This window comes from Papaver somniferum, unplaced genomic scaffold (genome assembly GCF_003573695.1).
Source record: "Papaver somniferum cultivar HN1 unplaced genomic scaffold, ASM357369v1 unplaced-scaffold_21, whole genome shotgun sequence".
Classification (NCBI taxonomy): domain Eukaryota; kingdom Viridiplantae; phylum Streptophyta; class Magnoliopsida; order Ranunculales; family Papaveraceae; genus Papaver; species Papaver somniferum.
Genome location: NW_020631041.1, coordinates 8,667,066 through 8,688,468, shown reverse-complemented (window position 1 = coordinate 8,688,468; position 21,403 = coordinate 8,667,066). Strand labels below are relative to the sequence as shown.

Genomic DNA, 21,403 nt, shown 5'->3' with positions numbered 1-21,403 from the left:
AGTCCTATTTTTATGGAAGTAAAAGCAAGATTTAAATCTAAAATCAATATCACAAATTCCATGTGAAACTTTCAATATGGAGAAATACGGGGATGAACATCTACAGCCAACCAGGGCTCACAAGCAAATCTTAGCGCAAAACATGGCCCAGTAGATTAGTTGGTTGGGTCTTTGCAAGTCGCAATCCCACTAGCCCCAAAGAAGGGAAGAAAGGTTGTTGCAATAAAGAAAGTAATGCAAAATCAAAAAGATGAAATAACAACAGTGAAGAAGACTAAAAAGATGTATGAATGATTTTCCATATGAAGTGCCCAGTACTATATGAGGTGACCGACTCCGACAACTTTTCCCCAAAGAAAAGTGCCTCAAAAACTAACCAACTCATCAACAACACTATCTATACTCTCGACGACAACTTTCCCCTGAAGATAAAAGTGACTCAATTTAACAGACTCACCGACAACACTATACTTTGGGAGGGATACAGTTTTTTCCTCTTTTGTCCCTTTTTCCCATTACAAAAGACACCAAGTAAAAAAAGATAGTGCTATGCATATTTGAACCCCTCCAAATATGAAACTGAGAAAAAGTTGAGTAGGAAAAATGACAACAAACTAAATGCAAAATGACCTGATGACGACCCGATCTGCAGTAATCTTCAATATCTATCAGCATAGGAGACACAAGTGACACGAACCAGTTCACTGCAATCTCCAGCGTATAGAAGCAACCGATCCCACCTCACAAATGCATTGTAGGATTCACCAGACCCCAATTTTTTTTTTTTTGAGTAGCCTTTTTTTCATTTTCTTGTAACCTACTATTACTGCAAAATAATTCCTGCAAAATAAACATAGAACAAAAAGAACGGCTACAAATTAGCTTCTTTCGCTTCATTCGCTTAATGCAGATATTAAAGAAGATGAACTAAGAAACCTTCAAAAGAATAACCGATAATTGAACAGATGAACAAGAGTACAGGCTTAAATTAAATGTTAAAGCTAAGGAAGCAACGATGTCTTTATTTTTGAAATTTAAGTAAACACCCATTGAATCATTATGCAACAGCACAGGGGTTCACAGATTACGTGAAATTGTAAGTTTTGGAGACTATGCGAGTGAGTCCTCAGGATACTACTCCCAAACCCAAATCAACCACAAAAGTCTGAAGGTCAATGTTTTCAAGCACCTTAATCCTATACAACAAACTTGAACAGGAATGTTACCTTTCGGTCCATCACCACAATTAACAATGCATGTTTGCAATAGATGTATCCAAGTATTAGTTCTGTCGATCATTCAATGCCAAGATTGTGCTGCGAAAGTGTTGCAAGGTTTGCACAATTCATTTTCTGCCATTAGGAGCCAGATCCTAGTAATGGAGCCATTTCCATCCACCACAAAGATTTATTCCTTGATTCGCCAAGAGGGGAAACAACAAAAGATCAATACAACTCTTATTTCTAAAAAGTTAGTAGTGGTCTCTTGTTGTTTCTCTTCTTGTCGAACAGACGAATAGATCTTTGTGGTAGATCCGTAAATGGTTCCATTAGTATGATCGGACTCCTAATGACAAAAAGTGACTCTGTAGACCTTGCAAGAACTTCATAGCAGGGTCTTGTTGCAAACATTCCTTCATAGATTTTCCGTGTCCACATGAAACTAAGTTGGCTGAAAAAAAACCTTCCTATGTTCAAGTTTTGCTATCTATTAGTTTGGACTTCTAGCATACATCAGGAAAAAAGATAAAAAAATCCTGTGAAATGCTTGAGTAGTGGTCTGTGAGCAGATTCACAAGCAGAGAAGTGGAACGCATGAAATACAAACAATTCCATACTTATATGCAGATACTGTTGAGATTTGTCACACACCCTTTTTAAGAGAAAAAATTGGATATCTAAACAACAAAATCAAGGAGCAAAAGGCACTAAAAAAATGATAAATGATGCCATTGGTCTTGGTCACTATGGTTAACCTAAATAGAGACAAAATGATGATTTATGGCAAAAAGCACATTCAAGTTTAGAAAACTTGTTTTGGACAGAATTGATTTCTACTCATAACTGCACCTAATTCTAACAAACCCACAAAAGAAACCTAACAAGCAAGGCCACACTAGTCCCTCGATAATAGATGTAAGAGGTAAGTGAAAAGTAAACCATAAAAAGTACAGATCACATAAGGAAAAAAGAAGAAGCAAAAAGCGCACAACAACTTACTCAGACTATGGTGCAATTGTATGTGCTGCAGAGCTGGAGCAATGCTGTTTGATTGGCTGGATCCAAAGACTGTTGAATAATTGTCGGATACCTTCCAGGACTCATAGCTGAGAGCCTTGCCAAAGACCTTACCAAGAACTCCTTCGGGTCCCTTATATCACTAACAGGATCTTCATCTTTCTTTCCAGCATTGTGGAGACGCACAAAGCTAGCACTGTAACCCACATTCTCCCCAATTTCTGGCACTTCTGGGTCTTCATCAACCCTTTCTTCTTCTGGTCGAGAGAGAAGGGTAACAATGCTGTTCAACATTTTCCCCCAAGTAGCAGCAGCTGCAGGATCCAAGAGGACTGTAGATTCACATATTAATCTGGTCGAAGCAACAGCAGTTAACTTCAACTCAATTGTCCCAATTATGGATTTCAGATGAGGTATCCAAAACTGCTCGATTATACTACCAAGTAATTTTCCATCGTTCTGAATGGCGTTGATTGAATCAGTGAGTGCTGGAGGTCCATACTTGACCAAAAATAGTGACATATATATCACCATACACTTGATGAATTTAACCTTGGGACTCTGCATGAGCTTTGTAAAGAGCGCAGTCCAGATGTGAGTAACAAAAGGTGCGATCACATCATACCTGAGGTTCTCTATAATGGTGTTCAGCACATAAAACCCTAGCTCTTCTGTGCTTGGTATGTCGACGAGCTTTTGAAATATCCCGAGCACTTGGCCAAGCCTACCCCCTTGGCTCAGTTCATCAGGAGCCTTCTTCAGATAGGCCTGAAGAAGCTGAACAAGAGCAGGTGTGTTAGCGTGTCCCTTCCATGTCTCGGTTGCAAGGAGAAGCTCAAAGATCGACATATAACTAGCTGGAAGAGGTGGTTTATTCAGATTGACGAGCTGTGCTAATAGCTGGAAAGCATAAGGCCAAAATTCAGTGACATTCTGGCCCAAAATATATTGGAGTATTGGAAATATGCTAGCTTCAAAGGTTGGTATCAAAGAAGGATCCTTCTCACACACCCGCCCAACCAAACCCGCTACTGCCTCAAACAGATAGTGATTGTAGACAGGGTTCTTCGGATTTTTGCAAACCTCGCTGAGAAGATGTGTCAAACCAGTAATACAATGTCCAGCAACTTCTTGAGAAAAATCAGCAACTCCGAGAACCCGCATTATACACTTCATTACATAAGAATTCTCTTCTGATTCGGGAAACTTAAGGGCATTGAAAAGGTTAGTCATGAGAATCGGAAGGAAGGGGTTGATGTCAGTGGAATTAAACCTCCTCTGCCCTCCATCCTTGATTAACAAGAGCTTTTCAACACAATTTGCAGCGTAAGAGTGAACGACATTTGACTCTGATGCGAGGAACCGAACAACATCACCCATCAATCCAACAGCAGTCTGCTTCGGTATCTCATTCCTGAAAACTGTAAAGAACTTCAAAGCACCAGCTTTCAACATGGCAGAACCGGACTGGCTTTGAATCTCTGGGATAATAACTGATCCAAAAAATTCACCGACATCGACAAGATCAGTTGAGGCAGAAGTTCCTCCAGCCTTTCTTGTTGCAAGGGAAACAACCAAGTAAATAGCACAATCCTTATCCCGCCAATTCTCAGCTGGATTTGCATTAAAAACAGCCAACATATTTTTAATTTGTTCCACAACAATGGATTGAACTTCTGTTTTATAGTTGGTGGCAATTCCTTTGAGTAACTCACATGCTATCCTCCTCCTAGTGTCAACATCACTCCCCTCAATATCCCTCCGAACAAACTCCACGTAATTGAACTCAAACAACTCCTCATCCTCTTCCCTTAATCTTGCATTCGGAATCACAATAGACTGACAAATCTGCTGCAATACATCAGCTCCGGCAAACAAGTTGTGGTGTACACTCGTACTGATTGTAGTCAAAAACTTAATCGCGGTAATAGTTAACCTGTCACGACCTGTCGCCGATGAAACCCCAACCAAAAGTGTCCAAACTGCAAGTGCAAAATCCTTCAAGTAACCTGCAAACTCCTCCTCATACCTCTCCAAATATAAACTAATATTCTCACATACTGCAGCTCTAAGATCATCCACAAGTGCCAAACCATCACCACCACCACCTTCCAGAGCAGGATAAGTACTAGTCAAATACTTCTTAAACTCCCCCATCCACTCCTTCATATGATCTTCAAAAAACTCAGGTATTTCCATAAAATTCAAACTAAAGAAAATCCTACAACAAAGCCTCTGACTCTCCATAAGTGGTTTCAGATTGGCAGCGGTAACAGCACCACCACCAACCATACTATCAATCACATTGGCAGTCCTCATAAAAACCTCAAGCAACGGCGCAGCCAAACCATCAAGACAATATTTCAAATCAAGCAACAAATCATTCGTCTTATACTGATACCTAAACTTCTTAAAAATCGAATTCGCAGTACCTAAAATCCCATTAACAGTAACATAATCATTATTCTCCATACCTTGTCTCAAACTCGTAACAATCTGAGGTAACAACGCAGGCCAAGCTTTAGGAAAATCATGTTTCCCAATCACAACCAACGCTTCACTCAACTGACTCTGTATCCTCGGCGAAGCAGACAACATCAATGGCAAAATCAACTGTTTAATCTGTTCCTTCTCAGTATCATCAATTGGAGACAAAACAGGAGCATCAGGATTGTTATTACCACGGTGATTCTTGTTCGTTTCTACCGAAATCCATCTCGATTTAAGATGATTTTTGAAATTAACAGCAGCAGAAATACGGATCTGATCATCGATGTTCGTCTCAGCAACTAAACGAAGAACGGCGAGACCGAAATTAGGTTTATCAGATGCTTCTGATAAGTATGATTCAGCTTGTCTACGAGGTTCATGATTTGGTGATAGTGTGTGTAAGAAACATTCTGATAAGATTTTTAGGGTTTCTGCATTCCACTCCATGACGATGGATTTCTAGGGTTTAACGATGAAGAAAGAAATCAAAATCTGTAAACTAGGGTAGGGTTTTACCTTTGAAGAAGATGAAGGACTGAGCTGAGGAGAGAGAAACTTCTTCGGCTTCGTCTCTCTCTGATTTGAAAAATGAGGAACTGAGTGATATAGGACGAAACAGGGTTGAATCGGGCTTTATATAGAGGTGGTTATTTTGTTTTAGGTCCTATGATTTGTTGCTTTATTTGTGACACCCCTTTGAGAAATGTTTTTTTTGGTACTTACTTGACGGTAAATGCTCTTATGGAAAGGATATTCTGTTTGGTTTTTTTGGGTTGCTTGAGACTTGAGGCCATTTGGGCCCGATGAAATGCAGTGTCAAGACGTTTCTTTGAGTTTGATTTTGTATAGCACCCTGTTCGTAGGGGTGTGCATAAAAACCAAAACCGCGGTTTTCACCCGCAATCGTTCGTAAAATTGCGGTGAAAATCAATCCGCAAGAATCTATGGATCGGACACGGTTGAGTTTTCAAATCCGTAAGGTTTAGCGGTTTGGTTGCGGTTTTACTTTGAAATCCGCGGATTCATCCGCACCCGTAAAAAATGAGTTTTAGATTTTAGATTAGATTAGATATCTCTAATTTAATTTACTGGGAATAAGAGGTTCATCCTCTTCAGAGAACATTTCAAGATCTGCATAATCTTCTTGAAGAAACTGAAGGTTTTGAAGCTTCTCGATGCTTGCATGTGATCCACTCTGTGCGTTGTGAGAACTACTGGAAAAAGAAGTTGTGCCCTCCTCTTGATACTAAATATAAACAAAAAACAAGGTAGCAGTTAATTATCCGTCAAAGGTGGTCTAATGTGGACAAGAATCCTGCTAAAGCACTAATCCAGAAAATTTATCCTGCTGTTTGCCAATTCATAGAGGAAATTAAATTCATTTTCAAAAACAAGGGGCTACATCAAATGATTAAAGATCACTACACTTATCAGTTGCAGTGTTAATTAAGATTACTACCTAGTAAGTATATATTGTACTCATAATGTTGTGCAACAAAACTTTGGCATTTGCTTCATTGTTATTAATTTATTATCATGGGAGTGAGACAGTGAGTTAACATAAATAGAGAGATCAACCACACGAAAGGATTTTCACAGATATGCAGACTTTTTTTTTTTAATTCTAAATCCACGGTTAATCCGCATCCGGTCCGCATCACCCGCTAATCCGTGGATGTTAAATCCGCGGGTGATTGGACCGGTTGCGGTTCAATTTTCAAAATCCGCAATTTTAACGGTTTGATTGCGGGTGACTCCTAATCCGCAACCGTCCGTCCGTTGCACATCCCTACTTGTTCGTGTTATCATTTGAGTTATTTATACTTAACAAGGGATAAAATTCTTAACCCTATGTTTTTCTTTATCGAATTGCATCCATCTGTAGTTCTGAATAGGTTTTTCATGTACGGGACAAAATTTATTGTCTTTATTTATAATACCCCTTAGCAAAATGGTGTTTTGGTGTTGGGTCACATAAACGTCTCATGGAAGAAGAATATTACGTTTGATTTTTGCTTGCTTGTTGTTGAGGCTAACCTAACCGACTTTGATTGTAAGGTACGTTTCTCTTGGACAATTTTGAGAAAGAGGTTGGATCGGTTGTGAGTTAGGTAATCTAACTCACCCATTTGGCCCAATAAATTCACCGTGACGCTTCTGTCGGTACCTATTTTTATGAAAAAAATGAAAATATCTCTTCTTTTCCAGAGAATCCCATACCCAAAAGGTGCCCCACATAGATCTTCCCCAGAAAGCTCCAGTCACTAAGGTAAAGAACGTAATGCAACGAGGGACGAAATTTTTAGACCCTGCCTTCATTTTCCTGGCGATTCGCATTCACTTTAGGACAAAATGTATTCATGGTTTGTTCAGAACTTGGGTGCTTTATAGAATTTGAAAAGCAGACTAGTAAGAAATCAGTGTTTGGTGATTAAATTAGAGTTCATAAACAATTTTATTAAAAGGAAGTTCATAAGCCTTGGTAACGAGATTAATGCATAATTATTTATTTTTGCAGGAGGACCAAGCGTGCCTGCTGCGGCAATATGTGTAATGCAGCATAGCTAGTTAAGAAGAAGCCTAATATCTCATATTGGCTGCAACAGGGGATGAAAAACATGTACCACCGCTGGGATTCTATCTGACATTCTGAAGGAGTGAAGAAAAGAAGAAGAAGAAGATTGTTTCTTTAGTGGTTTAGGGCTTTAAAGGAGCAAAGACGACAACTGAATTGTGCCGTCGAAGCCAAATGAGTTAGATATACCTGCAGGTAGTGCACACAAACAAGTTGGTAACCAGTGTAAGCTATACGAACGGGAAATATGAGCGAAGGAAAGCTAACTGCTTAGACATTTTTTTGCAGGATTAAGAATCATGTAATAGCCATTTGGATGTTGCTGTGACAGATCTTAATGTATTTGGAAGTGAATACATACCAACATGAACTTCATGCTGCTTCTTCACATTTGGGACGGTCTCAATTGTAACGTCAGACTCCAAATTCTGCGTCGAAATCAAAACAGCAAATATCCAGTCAGAAATGAAGATAGTCATAATGGAGCTTTACATACATGCCCATGCCCAATCATCGACTGAAACGAGAAAGACATACAAAATCCTCAAATTTCATTAGAACAGAAAAAGTGGCGAGGCTAAAATGTTGCTGCACCGACAAAAGCATGGCTAGAGCTTATCATTGTCAGAACGTAGAAACAGTGTGTCAGAGGATGATTAATCTTACCTTAGTTCCGTTCATCTTAATCTCGGACGTATTCTTAAACACCTTCTTGATGGCGTTAACCTTTGCTAAGTCACCCGCAAGTGTTGACGTTGCATGAGCATTGATGTAGGTCACCTAAAAATTTCAGATATTCACTCGAAATTCTATCAATTTCCATTGAAATGCAGGAAACTGTACTAACACTAGAATGCAAAAATAACGGGCATCGTTTATTCTCACCTGTTCAGGAGAAACTCCAGCATCATGCAAGATCTTGTTTATGCAGGATGAAACTCCTCCAAGTCCGTCTGAACGAGGATCCGTCATATGATGAGCATCACAGGTAACGGCGCCCCCTAAATACTCCGCTATTATGTTGACTCCTCTTTTCATTGCAATCTCTAAGCTCTACATAACCTAATCAACAGGAAAAAAACAACGGCCCCAAGCAGTTAGTTATAACAGCTTTCACTGCCTACAAGAAACCAAATCCGATATACAGAACCACACAACAAAGTTCAGACTATGTCGTCTGAGGCGCTAAGGGAGGCAAGGCTCCCCCCTGCACGACTCGTGCGCCTAGGCGAGCGCCTAGCACGCCTTTCAGAACATAGGTTCAGAAAATTAAAATGGGGTCATTACCAGCACACCAGAACATTCGCCCATAACAAATCCGTCACGATCTCTATCCCATGGCCTCGAAGCTTTTTGGGGTTAACCATTTCTCTGAGACAAAGCTCTGCAAGCTATGAAACCACCAACACCAATTGGGATAATAGCAGCCTCAGTCCCACCAACTACCATTATATCAGCTTCACCTCTTCTGATATGATTTCTGCAGCATAAAACCAGTAATTTGCAGTAGCGCATGCAGTAGAGATGGAGTAGTTTGGACCCATTAGACCTGTATTAATGGCAAGTAATGCTGATCCCATGTTCGTAACGGAGTACGGAATAAAGAATGGAGTGATCTTCTTGTATCCTTTCTGGAGAAGAGATTCAACTCCACTGCTGAATGCAGTTAATCCTCCCATTCCTGTCCCTACTAGAACTCCAATCTTCGACCGGTCCATCTGTTGCATACGCAAAATCCAAGTACATTGCAATAAGCCAAACAGTATATGCAAACACGAACTGCTTTACAGATTGTACTGCAATAAGACTTACAGATTCAAGAATTTCGGTTCCAAGGTTGGCATCTTCAAGAGCTGTTTTACCAGCAACTAAGCAGTACCTCCAACAGTCATCAAGACGCCGGTCATTCTTTCCGTCAATGTAACCTTCGGATGAAAAGTTACATATCTGACCAGCAAATCTTACAGAAAAGGGTGAAGCATCAAACCTATCTATAAGACTAATACCACTCTCTCCTTCAAGTAGTCTGTTATAGAAGGTATCAACATCATTCCCAAACACCGAAACAAGTCTCGTTCCTGTTATAACAATTCTTTTCTTCGGATTTCGGAGCTGATGGGATTTGCGAAGCCATAGCTCTGACTTGTGCCTGCTCTACAAAAGTGAAGGCAGGCAGGAAATGTGCAAAATCATATTTATTCAAAGATGCATACATTAAAAGCACTGCGCAGTCGGAAAAAGCTGGTGCATTGACTCGGTCACCTAATGTGCAACGTAACTTAAATAATCCGCAGTGGATTCTACCTAAGAACATGCTAGCAAAATCACAACAAACAATTACAATGTGCAAAAACGTACCTTATTTCGCCCACAATTTGCTTGGTTGTCTAAAAAATTCTTTGTTTCCGAAGAGAAGACTACTAGTAGAACAAGCACTACCAGTAATGGCTACCATTGTCACGAACTGATCAAGAATTAACACAACCGATAATTCAAACTGAGGAAAACAAATTATGGGACAATCAAGAAAAAGATAAAAGAAAGTTTTCATATAAACAGATTAGGATGCCTAGATATATTTCTAAAAGGATATTGTTGATAAAAAAAAACACACTAAATTTTGTAGTTCAGTCAGTCAGACATCTAATGGCAACTACAAGATGAAACTTAGCTTATATAAAGACAACTCTCTTTATTGATGTTTAGAAAATCTCTCAAAACTAAACACAAGCTCTAATCTTGCTCTTATGATCAACCACAACTTTGGTGATCATATATATATAGAACTATGAATTCCTTTTCCTAGTCCTATTACCTTATTACATGTCTTTCCTTTTCTTAGAACTAGATGACTTCTAATTCCCTTAGGATTACATCAATTTCCTAATCTTGTCCTAACCAGCTTGTTAGTGACTTCTATGTTTGAAGTTTAACCAACATTCTCCCCGTTAAGCTTCAACCTTACCCGTGACATATCTTGTACTCCAATCAGTTGTCTCATTACTTCAAACTTGATCCGAGCTAATGCCTTTGTCAATATATCTGCTTTCTGCTCAGTTCCAGGTATGTATTCTACGTTAATGACCTCCTTCTCGATGCATTCTCTTATGAAATGATACCTTTTGTGAATGTGTTTCGTCTTACCATGAAACACATGATTCTTTAGTGAGTGCAATTGCAGACTTATTATCAATCTTGATGAGAACTTTTTTAGGTTCTCTTCCTTTGATTTCACCCAACAGTTCTTGAAGCCATATTGATTGTCTAGCTGCTTCTGTTGTGGCCATGAACTCAGCTTCGCATGATGACAGAGCTACTGTGTCTTGCTTCTGTGAGCACCATGTAATAGGTGCTTCTCCTATATAAAATATATGACCTGTCATACTTTTTCCATCATCTTGGTCAATATTATGACTGCTGTCACTATACCCAACAATTCCTTTTAATCCTCCTCGACCATACTTCAATCCACAGCTGATTGTTCGTCTTAGATATCTCAATATCTGCTTTATTACATCAACATGAGACTTGCGTGGACTCTGCATATAACGGACTTCTACTCCCACAGAGAAAGCCAAATCTGGTCTTGTGTGTAATAAGTATCTTAGGCATCCAACATTTCTTCTATATCTCGTTGAATCAATCTCTGCTTCTTCTTGTGCCTTTGAAACTTTAAGTCCAAACTCCATTGGTATCTTAGTTGGATTACAAGTTTCAAGTCCTGCTTCTTTCAGAATTATCCTTGCATAAGCTTCTTGTTTTTCTTCTTCTTCTTCTACGTTATTCTCAGTGTTTTCAATATTCTCTTCTTCTTCTTGATTATCATAGTGATTCTCTTCAGTGTTGATGGTTATGGGTCCTTCTCCTTCATCAATTACTTGACCTCATCTCATGTGAAACATTCCTGGATCCCTACTTGGTCCATCATTAGTTTTTTTCCAGTTCCAGTTTGCTTTTTCATCGAATACCACATCTCGACTCACTATTACTCTTTTCATTGTTGGATTGAATAATCTGTAAGCTTTGGATCCAGGCTCAATTCCTAGATGCACAAGAGTCTGAGATCGATCATCCAGTTTCTTAAGAGTTGCAGAATCAACTTTTGCGTATGCTTTGCAACCAAACACTCTTAGATGATCTAGATTTGGTTTCCTCTTTCGCAAACTTTCATATGGAGTCATGTCTTTCAGAGCTTTCGTAGGTATCCTGTTTTTTAGGTATGTGGAGTGTCGTACCGCTTCTCCCTATAGATAATTAGGTACCTTCATAGCTTTTAATGAACTTCTCGTCATCTCCATTAGAGTTCGGTTTCTTCTCTCCACCACTCCGTTTTGTTGTGGTGTAATAGGACCACATAAATCAGCATGAAGAAGCTCTAATGGCTTTGAGGCTATGAATGTTGTTGCTTTTGGAAAACCTTGACGCGTTTGTTTCCCAACTAAACATGATTCACAAATCCTTGATTCATCGTTTATCTGTGGTAGTCCTCGAACCATCTTGTTCTGAGACATTGCCTTTAAAGTTCTAAAGCTTATGTGTCCTAATCTTGCATGCCACTTCCATGTCTGATCTTCCAGTCTCATATTCAGACACAATGGCCTTCCAATCATGAGACTTATCTTGTAGAGTCTATTCTGTGAGCGTGAAACTCTAACTAAAAGTATTCCACTTGGGTCATGAACTGTCAGATAATCTTTTCGCATTCTAACATCACATCCAACTTCTATAGCTTGTCCTAAACTTAGAATGTTTCTTTGTAAGTTTGGGATGAAGTAGATGTTTGTGACAAGCTTTTGTTCTCCGGTCTTGCTCTGAAATAGAATTGATCCTTTCCCTTCAATTTTTACAGAAGATCCATCCCCAAACTTCACTTGTCCTTTGATTTTCTCATTGAGTTCAGAAAAGTAGTGTCTCTTACCAGTCATGTGATTGCTGGCTCCATTATCTAAACACCAGATTCCTTCTTCTCCATCCTTTGATTCGTAGTTCTTTGGTATTAGTTTCCCTTCGTTTAAGAATACAACTTCGTGCATGAAAAGAGTTGTATCTGCTTCCCTTGTTTCATTCTTGTTTGCTTCTTCCATCTTTTGTATTCTTTCAGGGCATACAGAGGAGAAGTGACCTGGTTTATCACATCTGTAACAAATAATGTTTGATCTATCCTTCTTTTCTTTTCCTTGGTTTTGATCACTCTGACTTGTTGTTCTATCTTGTGAGTTAAAACTTCTTCCCCTTCCTCGGCCTCTGTTTACTCTACCACCTCTTCCACGACCTTTTCCTCTTGTCGCAGAGTTTTTTTGGTAAGAGTTTGTGTACAAGAGTTTTCCTTGAGTTTCTCCATTGTTTTCTTCATCAAGGATTCTCTCTTCATATGCTTTCAATCTTCCAATTATATCTTCATAGCTAGTCTTCTTTAAATCTAAGACTTGTTCGAGAGAAGCTATGATATGAATATACTTGGATCTTGGTAAACTATTGAGAAACTTCTTTACCAGTTTATCTTCATCAATGATTTGTCCAAGTGACGCAGCTTTTGAGGCTATCTCTGATAGCTTTCCTGCAAAGCTATCAATAATATCAGTGTCTTTCATATTCACTCTTTCAAATTCATACATTAAGGTTTGCAGACGGGCTTCTTTAACTCGATCAGCTCCGAGATTACGTGCCTTTATTGCATCCCAAATTTTCTTTGAAGTTTCCTGTTCACCAGCTTGTAGAACAAGACTTTCTGGTATTGCTTGAAAGAGTAATCCAATGGCAACATTGTTTTTGTCTGGGTCCAATGTACCAGGATCAATTGTTTCCCAAACTTTGTAGATTTTCATCAGTACCTTCATTCTCATGGCCCATACTGTGTAGTTTGTGGCGTTGAGGATTGGAACTTGTATTGATAGTGGTGTGAACTGTTTTGCACCCACAATGGTGGTTTCGGTTTCCATGGATCAGAAACAAGCTCTGATACCAATTAATGGCAACTGCAAGATGAAACTTAGCTTATATAAAGACTACTCTCTTTATTGATGTTTAGAAAATCTCTCAAAACTAAACACAAGCTCTAATATTGCTCTTATGATCAACCACAACTTTGGTGATCATATATATATAGAACTATGAATTCCTTTTCCTAGTCATATTACCTTATTACATGTCTTTCCTTTTCTTAGAACTAGATGACTTCTAATTCCCTTAGGATTACATCAATTTCCTAATCTTGTCCTAACCAGCTTTTCAGTGACTTCTATGTTTGAAGTTTAACCAACAACATCTCTGAAAAACTTATATTCATCTTCAACCAATTTCTTCTAATAATGACTTTTCTGTGATTCCTTCACTTACAAACTCTCGGGCTCTTCCTTTTCCTCAAGTTAAGTTCCTTGACCTTGTCAGCATCAACCCCTTCCATTAGATCTTTGGAGGACTTGTCATCAAGCTCACTCAATGCATTCTTACGTTTCTTCTGGATTTCACTCTTCTCAGCTTCAACCCTCTTGAGATTATCTTTCAAAGACCTAAACTCGGATTTCAGATGCTTGTTAGCATCAATTAGAACTTTGAATTGCTTCCCAATTGACGAAACGGTAGTTTCAAAATCAGCAAATTCATCTTCCTCTTCACTAACTTCCTTTAATTTATTTCTTTCGGAATCCAATTCCACTTCCTGGTGTTTCTCTAAATGAGCTAGTTTCAGTACCAGATCGTCCCTGTTGTTCTCCACAGCAATTTTTTGCTTCTCTCTTTTCAGTTCCTCGATTATCTTCCCAGAATCAACCAATTTCTGCTCAATCAAACCTTTCTCAACCAATAAACCCTCAATTGCTTCTTCCATTTCCTTGTATACTTCTGCAATTGTCTTTCTCAATATGTTAAAATTCTTATCGAAATCATCGATTATTTTCACTGTCTTCTTCTTAATATCCTCCTTGAATTCTTTACCCTGAAGAACATCGAGTATCTTTTTCATATCAGAAACAATTTGTCTTTCACGAACAAGATCTCCATTAAGAAGATCCACAGATTTCTTCAACTTGCAATTCTGATTTCTCTTGCAAAACACCATCATACTTCAATTTCGACTCATCCAAATTTTGTTTCTCTTCCACTTCAACTTTAACCACCTGCTATATTTCTCTCTTCATTTCTTATTGCTGCTGCGACTGTTTATTCTTCTTCTTCGCCATTGATTTTTTTTCTAGGGTTTGTGAAATCTGGTGAGCGGGATTTGAAAATGAGAAACGAGTGATATGAAAAAACAAACAAAAAAAAAACAAAAAGGGGGGGAATAGTTTTGGTGTAGGTCCTTTGATTTGTTGACGTATTCATGATACCCTTTTGAGAAATGTTTTCTTGATTTGCATTCTTCTTTTTTTAATAAGAAAAAGATTTTATTAAGTAAAAACTAACGAAAGTTATATACATTTATATCACAACCATTCATCAGAGCATCTATAACCCAAAGTTTAAGGTTGTTGTGATGGGAATTCGACAAATAAAAAGAACTTTTTTTGCATCTTTCCCATTTAGCTAGTTTGTCTATTTCTTTAAGAAAATATCTATTAACATCCAATACTTTACTATTTACATAACTCAAAAGAACCTTCACTTCTTCTAGTATGTTTATAGTTTTCCATTCACAGCTAGAAGGTTTATTAGTCAAAAAATTTGCTACATTCCTGCAATCCGTTAGCACCTGATAGTTGTGCAGATTTAGTTGTTTTGCCCACTCCAATGCCCCTTTTACTGCGAGCGCTTCTCCACATTATGAAGTGGTGGTGTATCCTGCAAAGACTTTAATATCAGAAATACATTCGCCTGTCCACAAAATTAACCCAATACCATACTCCCCTGTGTTTGAGTCGAAAGAAACATCCACATGAATACAATTTTTCTTGTTACTCATATTCCCAATTAGTTGGTTTCTACAATAAGAGTTATGCAATTTAGTGTTGTACTGTTTTATCATTAGGGGGATCTTTTTTCATAGCTAATTACCATTCATTTAATGCAATCTTTATCATATTAATACAGTCCAAATGATTAGGCTTAACCTCCTGAAATACCACCAGATTTTTGTACTTCCAAAATTGCCAGCATATAATAGCAAACGTTTCTTTCCAATCTTTCATAGAAGAAGAAAATCAAGATTTGACCCACTCAAAAGGACTGTTATTATACAAAGGCATCTGTATGCCTAATCCGAACCAAACTTCTCTAGTAAAACAACAATCTACAAACAAGTGCTTAGTGGTTTCTCTAATATCAGCTGAACGGAGCATACAATATGGGTCTGAATGCCCCAACCTTTCATGTATTTTTGATCAAAGAACCAACACTTCAGCTGTCATTTTCCAAAGAAAAAGAATTGTTCTAGGTAATAAATTCACGTGCCAAATTTTCAACCAATCTTTATCCTGTAAGCTTTGGCTTTCATGAGAAACACACCTATATGCAGATTTAGTAGTAAATTGACCATTTCTATTTCCCAACCACATTAAAGTATCTTGAGAGTTTTGTGCAATACTAATAGATTTAATTTTATTGGCTATTTCAGGATGGAAAGTAGAATCAATTAGATCTATATTCCATCCACCATCAGCTGCAATAAGATCAGACACCCATTTTATATCATCATGTTGCCAATTGGTTATTCGACCCATTCCAGGAATCCAATTTTATCCAATGAAACATGTATATTTCTACCATCTCCTATTTTCCATAAGCTATTAATCCTTAATTACTTGCATACCCACTTTAATATTGTGCCAAATCCAGGAGATTTCATAATCTCTGTTCTTATGAAAAGGGTGTGTTCTTGGGAAATATTTTCCTATAAGAATTTTACCTGTAAATCTTCCGGGTTTTTCAACATTCTCCAAGCTAATTTAGCTAGGAGTGATATATTAACTTTATAGGAATCTCTAATCCCAATACCTCCAGCAACTTTATCAGTTCTAATATTATCCCAAGCTTTGGGGTAAAAAGCCTTTTTCGGGTTGTCCTTCTTCCACCAAAAATCCCTCTGTAACTTATCAAATTCATCAAGAACAGATTTTGGAAACTCAAAACACTGTATCTGATAACAAGGATAAGTCGACAAAGTAGAATTAATGAGAACTGTTCTCCCCGCTTGAGATAATAATTTAGATTTCCAACCATTTAACGCTTTATAAGATCTATCAAGAAGAGGCTCAAAGTTTAAAGCTTTTCTCCTACCAAAAAACAGTGGCGTTCCAAGATATTTTTCATCTTTAGAAATTCTTTGAACTTTTAACATTCTAGCAAGAATTTTTTTCATGCTTTCTATGAACTTTTTTGCTAAAATAAACACCTGATTTATGAAAGTTTATGGTCTGCCCTGAAGAAGAAGTAAAAATATCTAATATATTCATAAGACTTCTGACTTCAACGATGTCAGCTTTACAAAAGATAAAACAGTGATCGGCAAATAAGAGATGTGAAATTGTGGGGAAGTTTTTGTTTATCTTAAGACCAGTAAACTTTCTCTGAGCCTCCGCATTATCAAGAAACCTTGAAAGACCTTCTAAAGCTGTAATGAATAAATATGGAGATAACGGGTCTCCTTGACGAAGACCCCTAGACGGAGAAAATTGAATACCAGAAATGCCATTCAAAAGAACTGTTGACTTCACAGTTGAAATGCATTCAAATCAAATCACACCATTTTTCAAAGAACCCAAATTTTTTGAACATGAAAATCACAAATTTCCACTCCAACTTATGGAAGGATTTTGATAAGTCTAATTTTAAAGCGAAGTATCTTTTCTTGGTCTTACTGGTTCTTATTGTATGAAGCATTTCATGCGCTATAACAACATTATCTATTATCTGCCTTTTGGGAATAAACGCTGATTGATTTGGAGAAATGATTTGTCCAACACTTTCTTAAGCCTAGTAGCCAATATTTTTGAAATTACCTTATAAAGAGCATTACTCAGACTAATTGGTCTGAAATTTATTGGAGTTATTGGATTTTCCACTTTAGGTATTAAAGATATGAAATTCTCATTTAGAGAATCCTCTAAATTACCTGTTTCAAAAAAATTTCTAACCAAATCAACCACGTCAGCTTCCACTAGATTCCAATGGTTTTGAAAAAAACCCGGTGGATATCCATCTGGACCTGGAGACCCCCATGGATTCATGCTAAATAGGACCCTTTTAATCTCATCAACATTAGGAGTACTTACTAATTCATTATTCTCCTCCTCTGATATAACAACAATAATTAAATTATCAAAGATGTTGTTTATTTGCCCACTAGAAGAGCTACTAATCTTAGAAATCTTAAGAAGCAAGTCTAACTGATCCTTCTCTTCTATCCACATTCCATATTCATCTCTAAGCATGTGTATAGAATTATGCATTTTTCTATTAGAAGCAACCACATGAAAATACTTAGTACACCTATCATGCTCTTTAAAAAATCTATCTCTACTATTCTCCAACCAGTAAATATTTTCAATTTTATTCCAAGTTTCAAGATCATCTTCTAATTTTTTTCAACACTTTTCTTGATACTAAAGGACCTGGATTTGCATTCTCTTTATCTATTTTCTTAATAATCTCTTCTTTGTTTTTGAAAATATTCTTAAAAATGTTTTTATTCCAAAAACCAAAATCCTTAGCTAGACTTTCAAGAGTTTGTACTAAGTTATTTCCTGAATGAAGTCTATTTTCAACCCATGCATTTTCAACAAACATGTTATATTCCTTATGTTCTCTCCATCCCCTGAAGTATTTATAAGGTTTTTTACCACCCAGTTTAACCGGACTAATGTCAATAAGAAGCGGATTATGATATGAAGAAACTCTAGCTAGATGATAGACATTAGTATCCGAGAAAACTTCAAACCATTTAACATTGACCAAACCCCTTGATGAGTACTAAATAGTGCATATTTATATATATTTTTGTTGGCATTTAACTCATCTTTTGTGCATTAATTCTACATTTTATCTCATATTCTGTATTTTCATTGTTTTCAAGAATAAATATTTTTCTTACTTAATTTTGCATTTTTAGGTAACAAATAAAATCTGGATGAAGTGCGGAGAAAAAAGAGCAGAAAAGTAGTGAAAAGCCGGGAGGAATTACGCAAGGAAGCCGCGAAGAATGTTGCGCACAAGACCAAAAAGCTAGGAATGGGCTCAAGAAGGAAGAATTGTTCTTAAAGAAGATATGGGCTTGGCATACCCAAGGCCCAAAACCCTTACCCAAATCCATTTCCTTTATCCATACCCATTTCCATGAAAGCCTTCAGATTAGATTGCAGTTGAATCCAACGGTCGCTCCTATGCCTGTGCATCAAAACCCGATGGTTCCGCCCAACACTACATCACCTAACCTAATCTAGCACCGTTGACTTCGTTGTGTTCCACATCCAACGGTCGCTACAAAATGCTTCTCTCTTAGCCGTCCGATCTACCTACCATCTCCATATCCAGCGGCTCAGCTCGCCAAACATCGAACCAGATGCTCCCGCTTCACACCCTAGCACCGAATCCTATTATCCACCCAAACAACCCATCGCCCCAAAACTTCATCTCCTTCACCCGACATTTGCAGAGCCACCTCTCTGCCACCACCTTCCCCGACCATTTCCAGCCACCACCTCACCTCTGCAACACCATCACTTCTTCACCAACATCATCAGTACCTCCCCAGTCCGTTCCTTTATCTCTCTAGCCATCTATTTTAGTGACTTCTCACCATTCTAAACCCTAGGTTGGAAATCACTAAAATAGATGAGGCTCTAGACATCAATCGAACACAGGAGAGGGAGCAGGAAGATCAGAGGAGGAATGGGTCGAAGATAAGAGAGTCAATTCCTCGATTTTGGGTAATAAAAGTTAAACCCTAATTGTACTGTTTATTGAATATTTTTGGGGAAAATGGGTGTAAACCCTAATTTGATAATTTGGGTATAAAAGGGAAGTGATGTAGGATGTTAAAACTTGTTCTTGGACTAGCCAAGTTTCCACCCAATTTGGGTTAGGTTAATTCCAATTTTAAATTGCACTGTTAATTTTTAATGTGTGATGCTCCTGTTAATTTTAATTGTTCCTGTTAGTTGCACTTTTACTTTTAATTGCACTTGTTCTTGTTCTTGGTTTTAATTCTCTGTTTATATGAATGCTCACTGTTAGTTCACCATGTTGTTCACTGTTGTTGTCATGTTAGTTCACCATGTTGTTCACTGTTATGCTCACTGCCATGTAATGTTAGTGTAATGTTTGTCATGTTCTAAACCATCATGCTAGGGACTTGATGAATCCCTAATTTCTTATTGTGTAGTACATTGATCATATTGCTTTAGAAGGTTAAACAAGTTTAGGAAAGACTTGAACTTAGTTCATCATCACCTCACTTTCACAATGTATGCCAAGTATACTTTGTAGTTAGGTTCATGAGCTGTTGATAAGCTGCAACTTAAGCTGAATTCATATGTCTTTTGACTAATTGTACCTTAGAAAGACAGTTAGTACTTTGGAAAGAATACCATAGTTGTGTTTAACTTTCTATAGGAGAATACATAGTAGAAGTTAGAGTGAATTCAAACCCTAGTTCCCATCCATAATCTACTTCATTCTCATCCACAATTCCATCTTCAACTGTTTAGCTTTGTTTTCTTGTTTTCTTTCACTTGTTTTACTTTCACTGCTCACTTGCTTTACCTTCACTGCTCACTGTGGTGTTTTAACATCACAATCTTTACTAGTTTCACACACTGCTACCATTGCTGTATTGGTTTTCTTTCTTTGCCCTGCATTGCTTCTTTCCCCTGCAGCTGCTGTGCAGCTCTTGCTCCTGCTGCTGCCTTCCTTTTCCTGCCTGTTGCTGCTTCCACCCCTAGCCCACAGTTCACTCAGTCCAGCCACAGCTCACTTCACTCCTGAGCCCAAGTCAACTTCAGTGAAACCAAAGGCTAAAGGCCCAACCAACTGAGCCCAAAGCTCAGTTCACTTCCAAAAGCCTCTGAAGCCCAGTTAAGGCCAAAGCCTAGTTCACTACCAAGCCCAAGTCACAAGTGAACTGTTAAGCCCAATTCACAGTTGAACTGTTGAGCCCAAAGCTCAAATCAGTTCACTGAAACCAAAGCCCATATTCCACATTTCTGAGCCCAAGCTCAGTTCAATCCAATTCAAAATCATTCAAAGACCAACTGAGCCCAAGCTCAGTTCATTTTATTGTGAACAAACCCATTAGCACTCAAAGCCCAATTTAAGCCAAAAGGCTTCATAGCCCAATAGCAATTTAGGAACCCAATTAGCTAAACACTCCAAAACACACCCGATCTCCGTGGATCGACCCGTACTTGCACGAGCTACAACCGACGACCGTGCACTTGCGGTATTACTGTAGGCCCCCATTTTATTGTGCTTCATTTCTATACACCTTTCAAGGCCTGCCAAGTTTTTGGCGCCGCTGCCGGGGATCGAACCCGGGTCACCCGCGTGACAGGCGGGAATACTTACCACTATACTACAGTCGGGGATTGGTGCTGTGTTTTATCTGTGTTTTTCTTAGCTATTTTGTATTTCATTTCATAGCATTTGCATCTGCATCTGCTTCACTTCATTTGCTGTTGGACCTGCTGTTCTGAACCTGTTTTTCCTCTGCTGGGACGCCACCAAGGAAAAGAACCAAAACCCAACTGGGTTTTTGCAACAATATCAGAGCAGCTGGGCTGTGCTAAAAAGGTAAGCCTAAACCCATTCATTGAGAGAACCCAACCTGTGGGCTTCCAAATTTTTTAATTGTGGGCTTGTAATAATTAACCCAATTTTTTTGGGCTTTTTATTTTTCTATTTTGGGTTTGTAATAATTTATTTTTGGGCTTGTTGTTTAATTTGTGGGCTTGTATTTATTTTGTGTGGCCTTGTTTAAATTTTTCCATTGGACTTGTATTTTGGACTCTGGGTTTAAACCCAGCTGATAACCGATTGTGGGCCGCAGCCTTCCTTCCATTTCATTAAAGGCTTGCACAGTGGGCTTGCTCCCATTTCAAAAAAAACCAAATTTTATTTTCTTAATTTTATTTTCTTTAAAAAAAAAAAAAAAAAAAAAAAAAAAAAAAAAAAA

The 21,403-nt window shown here is 38.0% G+C and overlaps 1 protein-coding gene, 1 non-coding gene and 1 pseudogene across 2 annotated transcripts; all 3 read right to left on the bottom strand.

Moving 5' to 3' along the window:
• Positions 1-238: 238 nt before the first annotated feature.
• On the bottom strand, positions 239-5,318 carry LOC113340272 (exportin-2-like). Its single transcript, XM_026585475.1, has 2 exons — positions 2,220-5,318; positions 239-840 (listed from the first exon to the last, which is right to left on the bottom strand). The coding sequence occupies exon 1, from the start codon at positions 5,172-5,174 to the stop codon at positions 2,220-2,222; it is 2,955 nt and encodes a 984-aa protein (XP_026441260.1). The 5' UTR covers positions 5,175-5,318; the 3' UTR covers positions 239-840.
• Positions 5,319-7,424: 2,106 nt separating this feature from the next.
• LOC113339548 lies at positions 7,425-14,359 on the bottom strand (annotated as a pseudogene).
• Positions 14,360-20,741: 6,382 nt separating this feature from the next.
• On the bottom strand, positions 20,742-20,814 carry TRNAD-GUC. Its single transcript has one exon. It is a non-coding gene; the product is annotated as a tRNA-Asp (tRNA).
• Between the last annotated feature and the right edge of the window lie 589 nt (positions 20,815-21,403).

Bases quoted from the DNA above. Each gene is read 5' to 3' on its own strand.
- LOC113340272 (XM_026585475.1), bottom strand. From the start codon at position 5,174: ATGGAGTGGAATGCAGAAACCCTAAAAATCTTATCAGAATGTTTCTTA.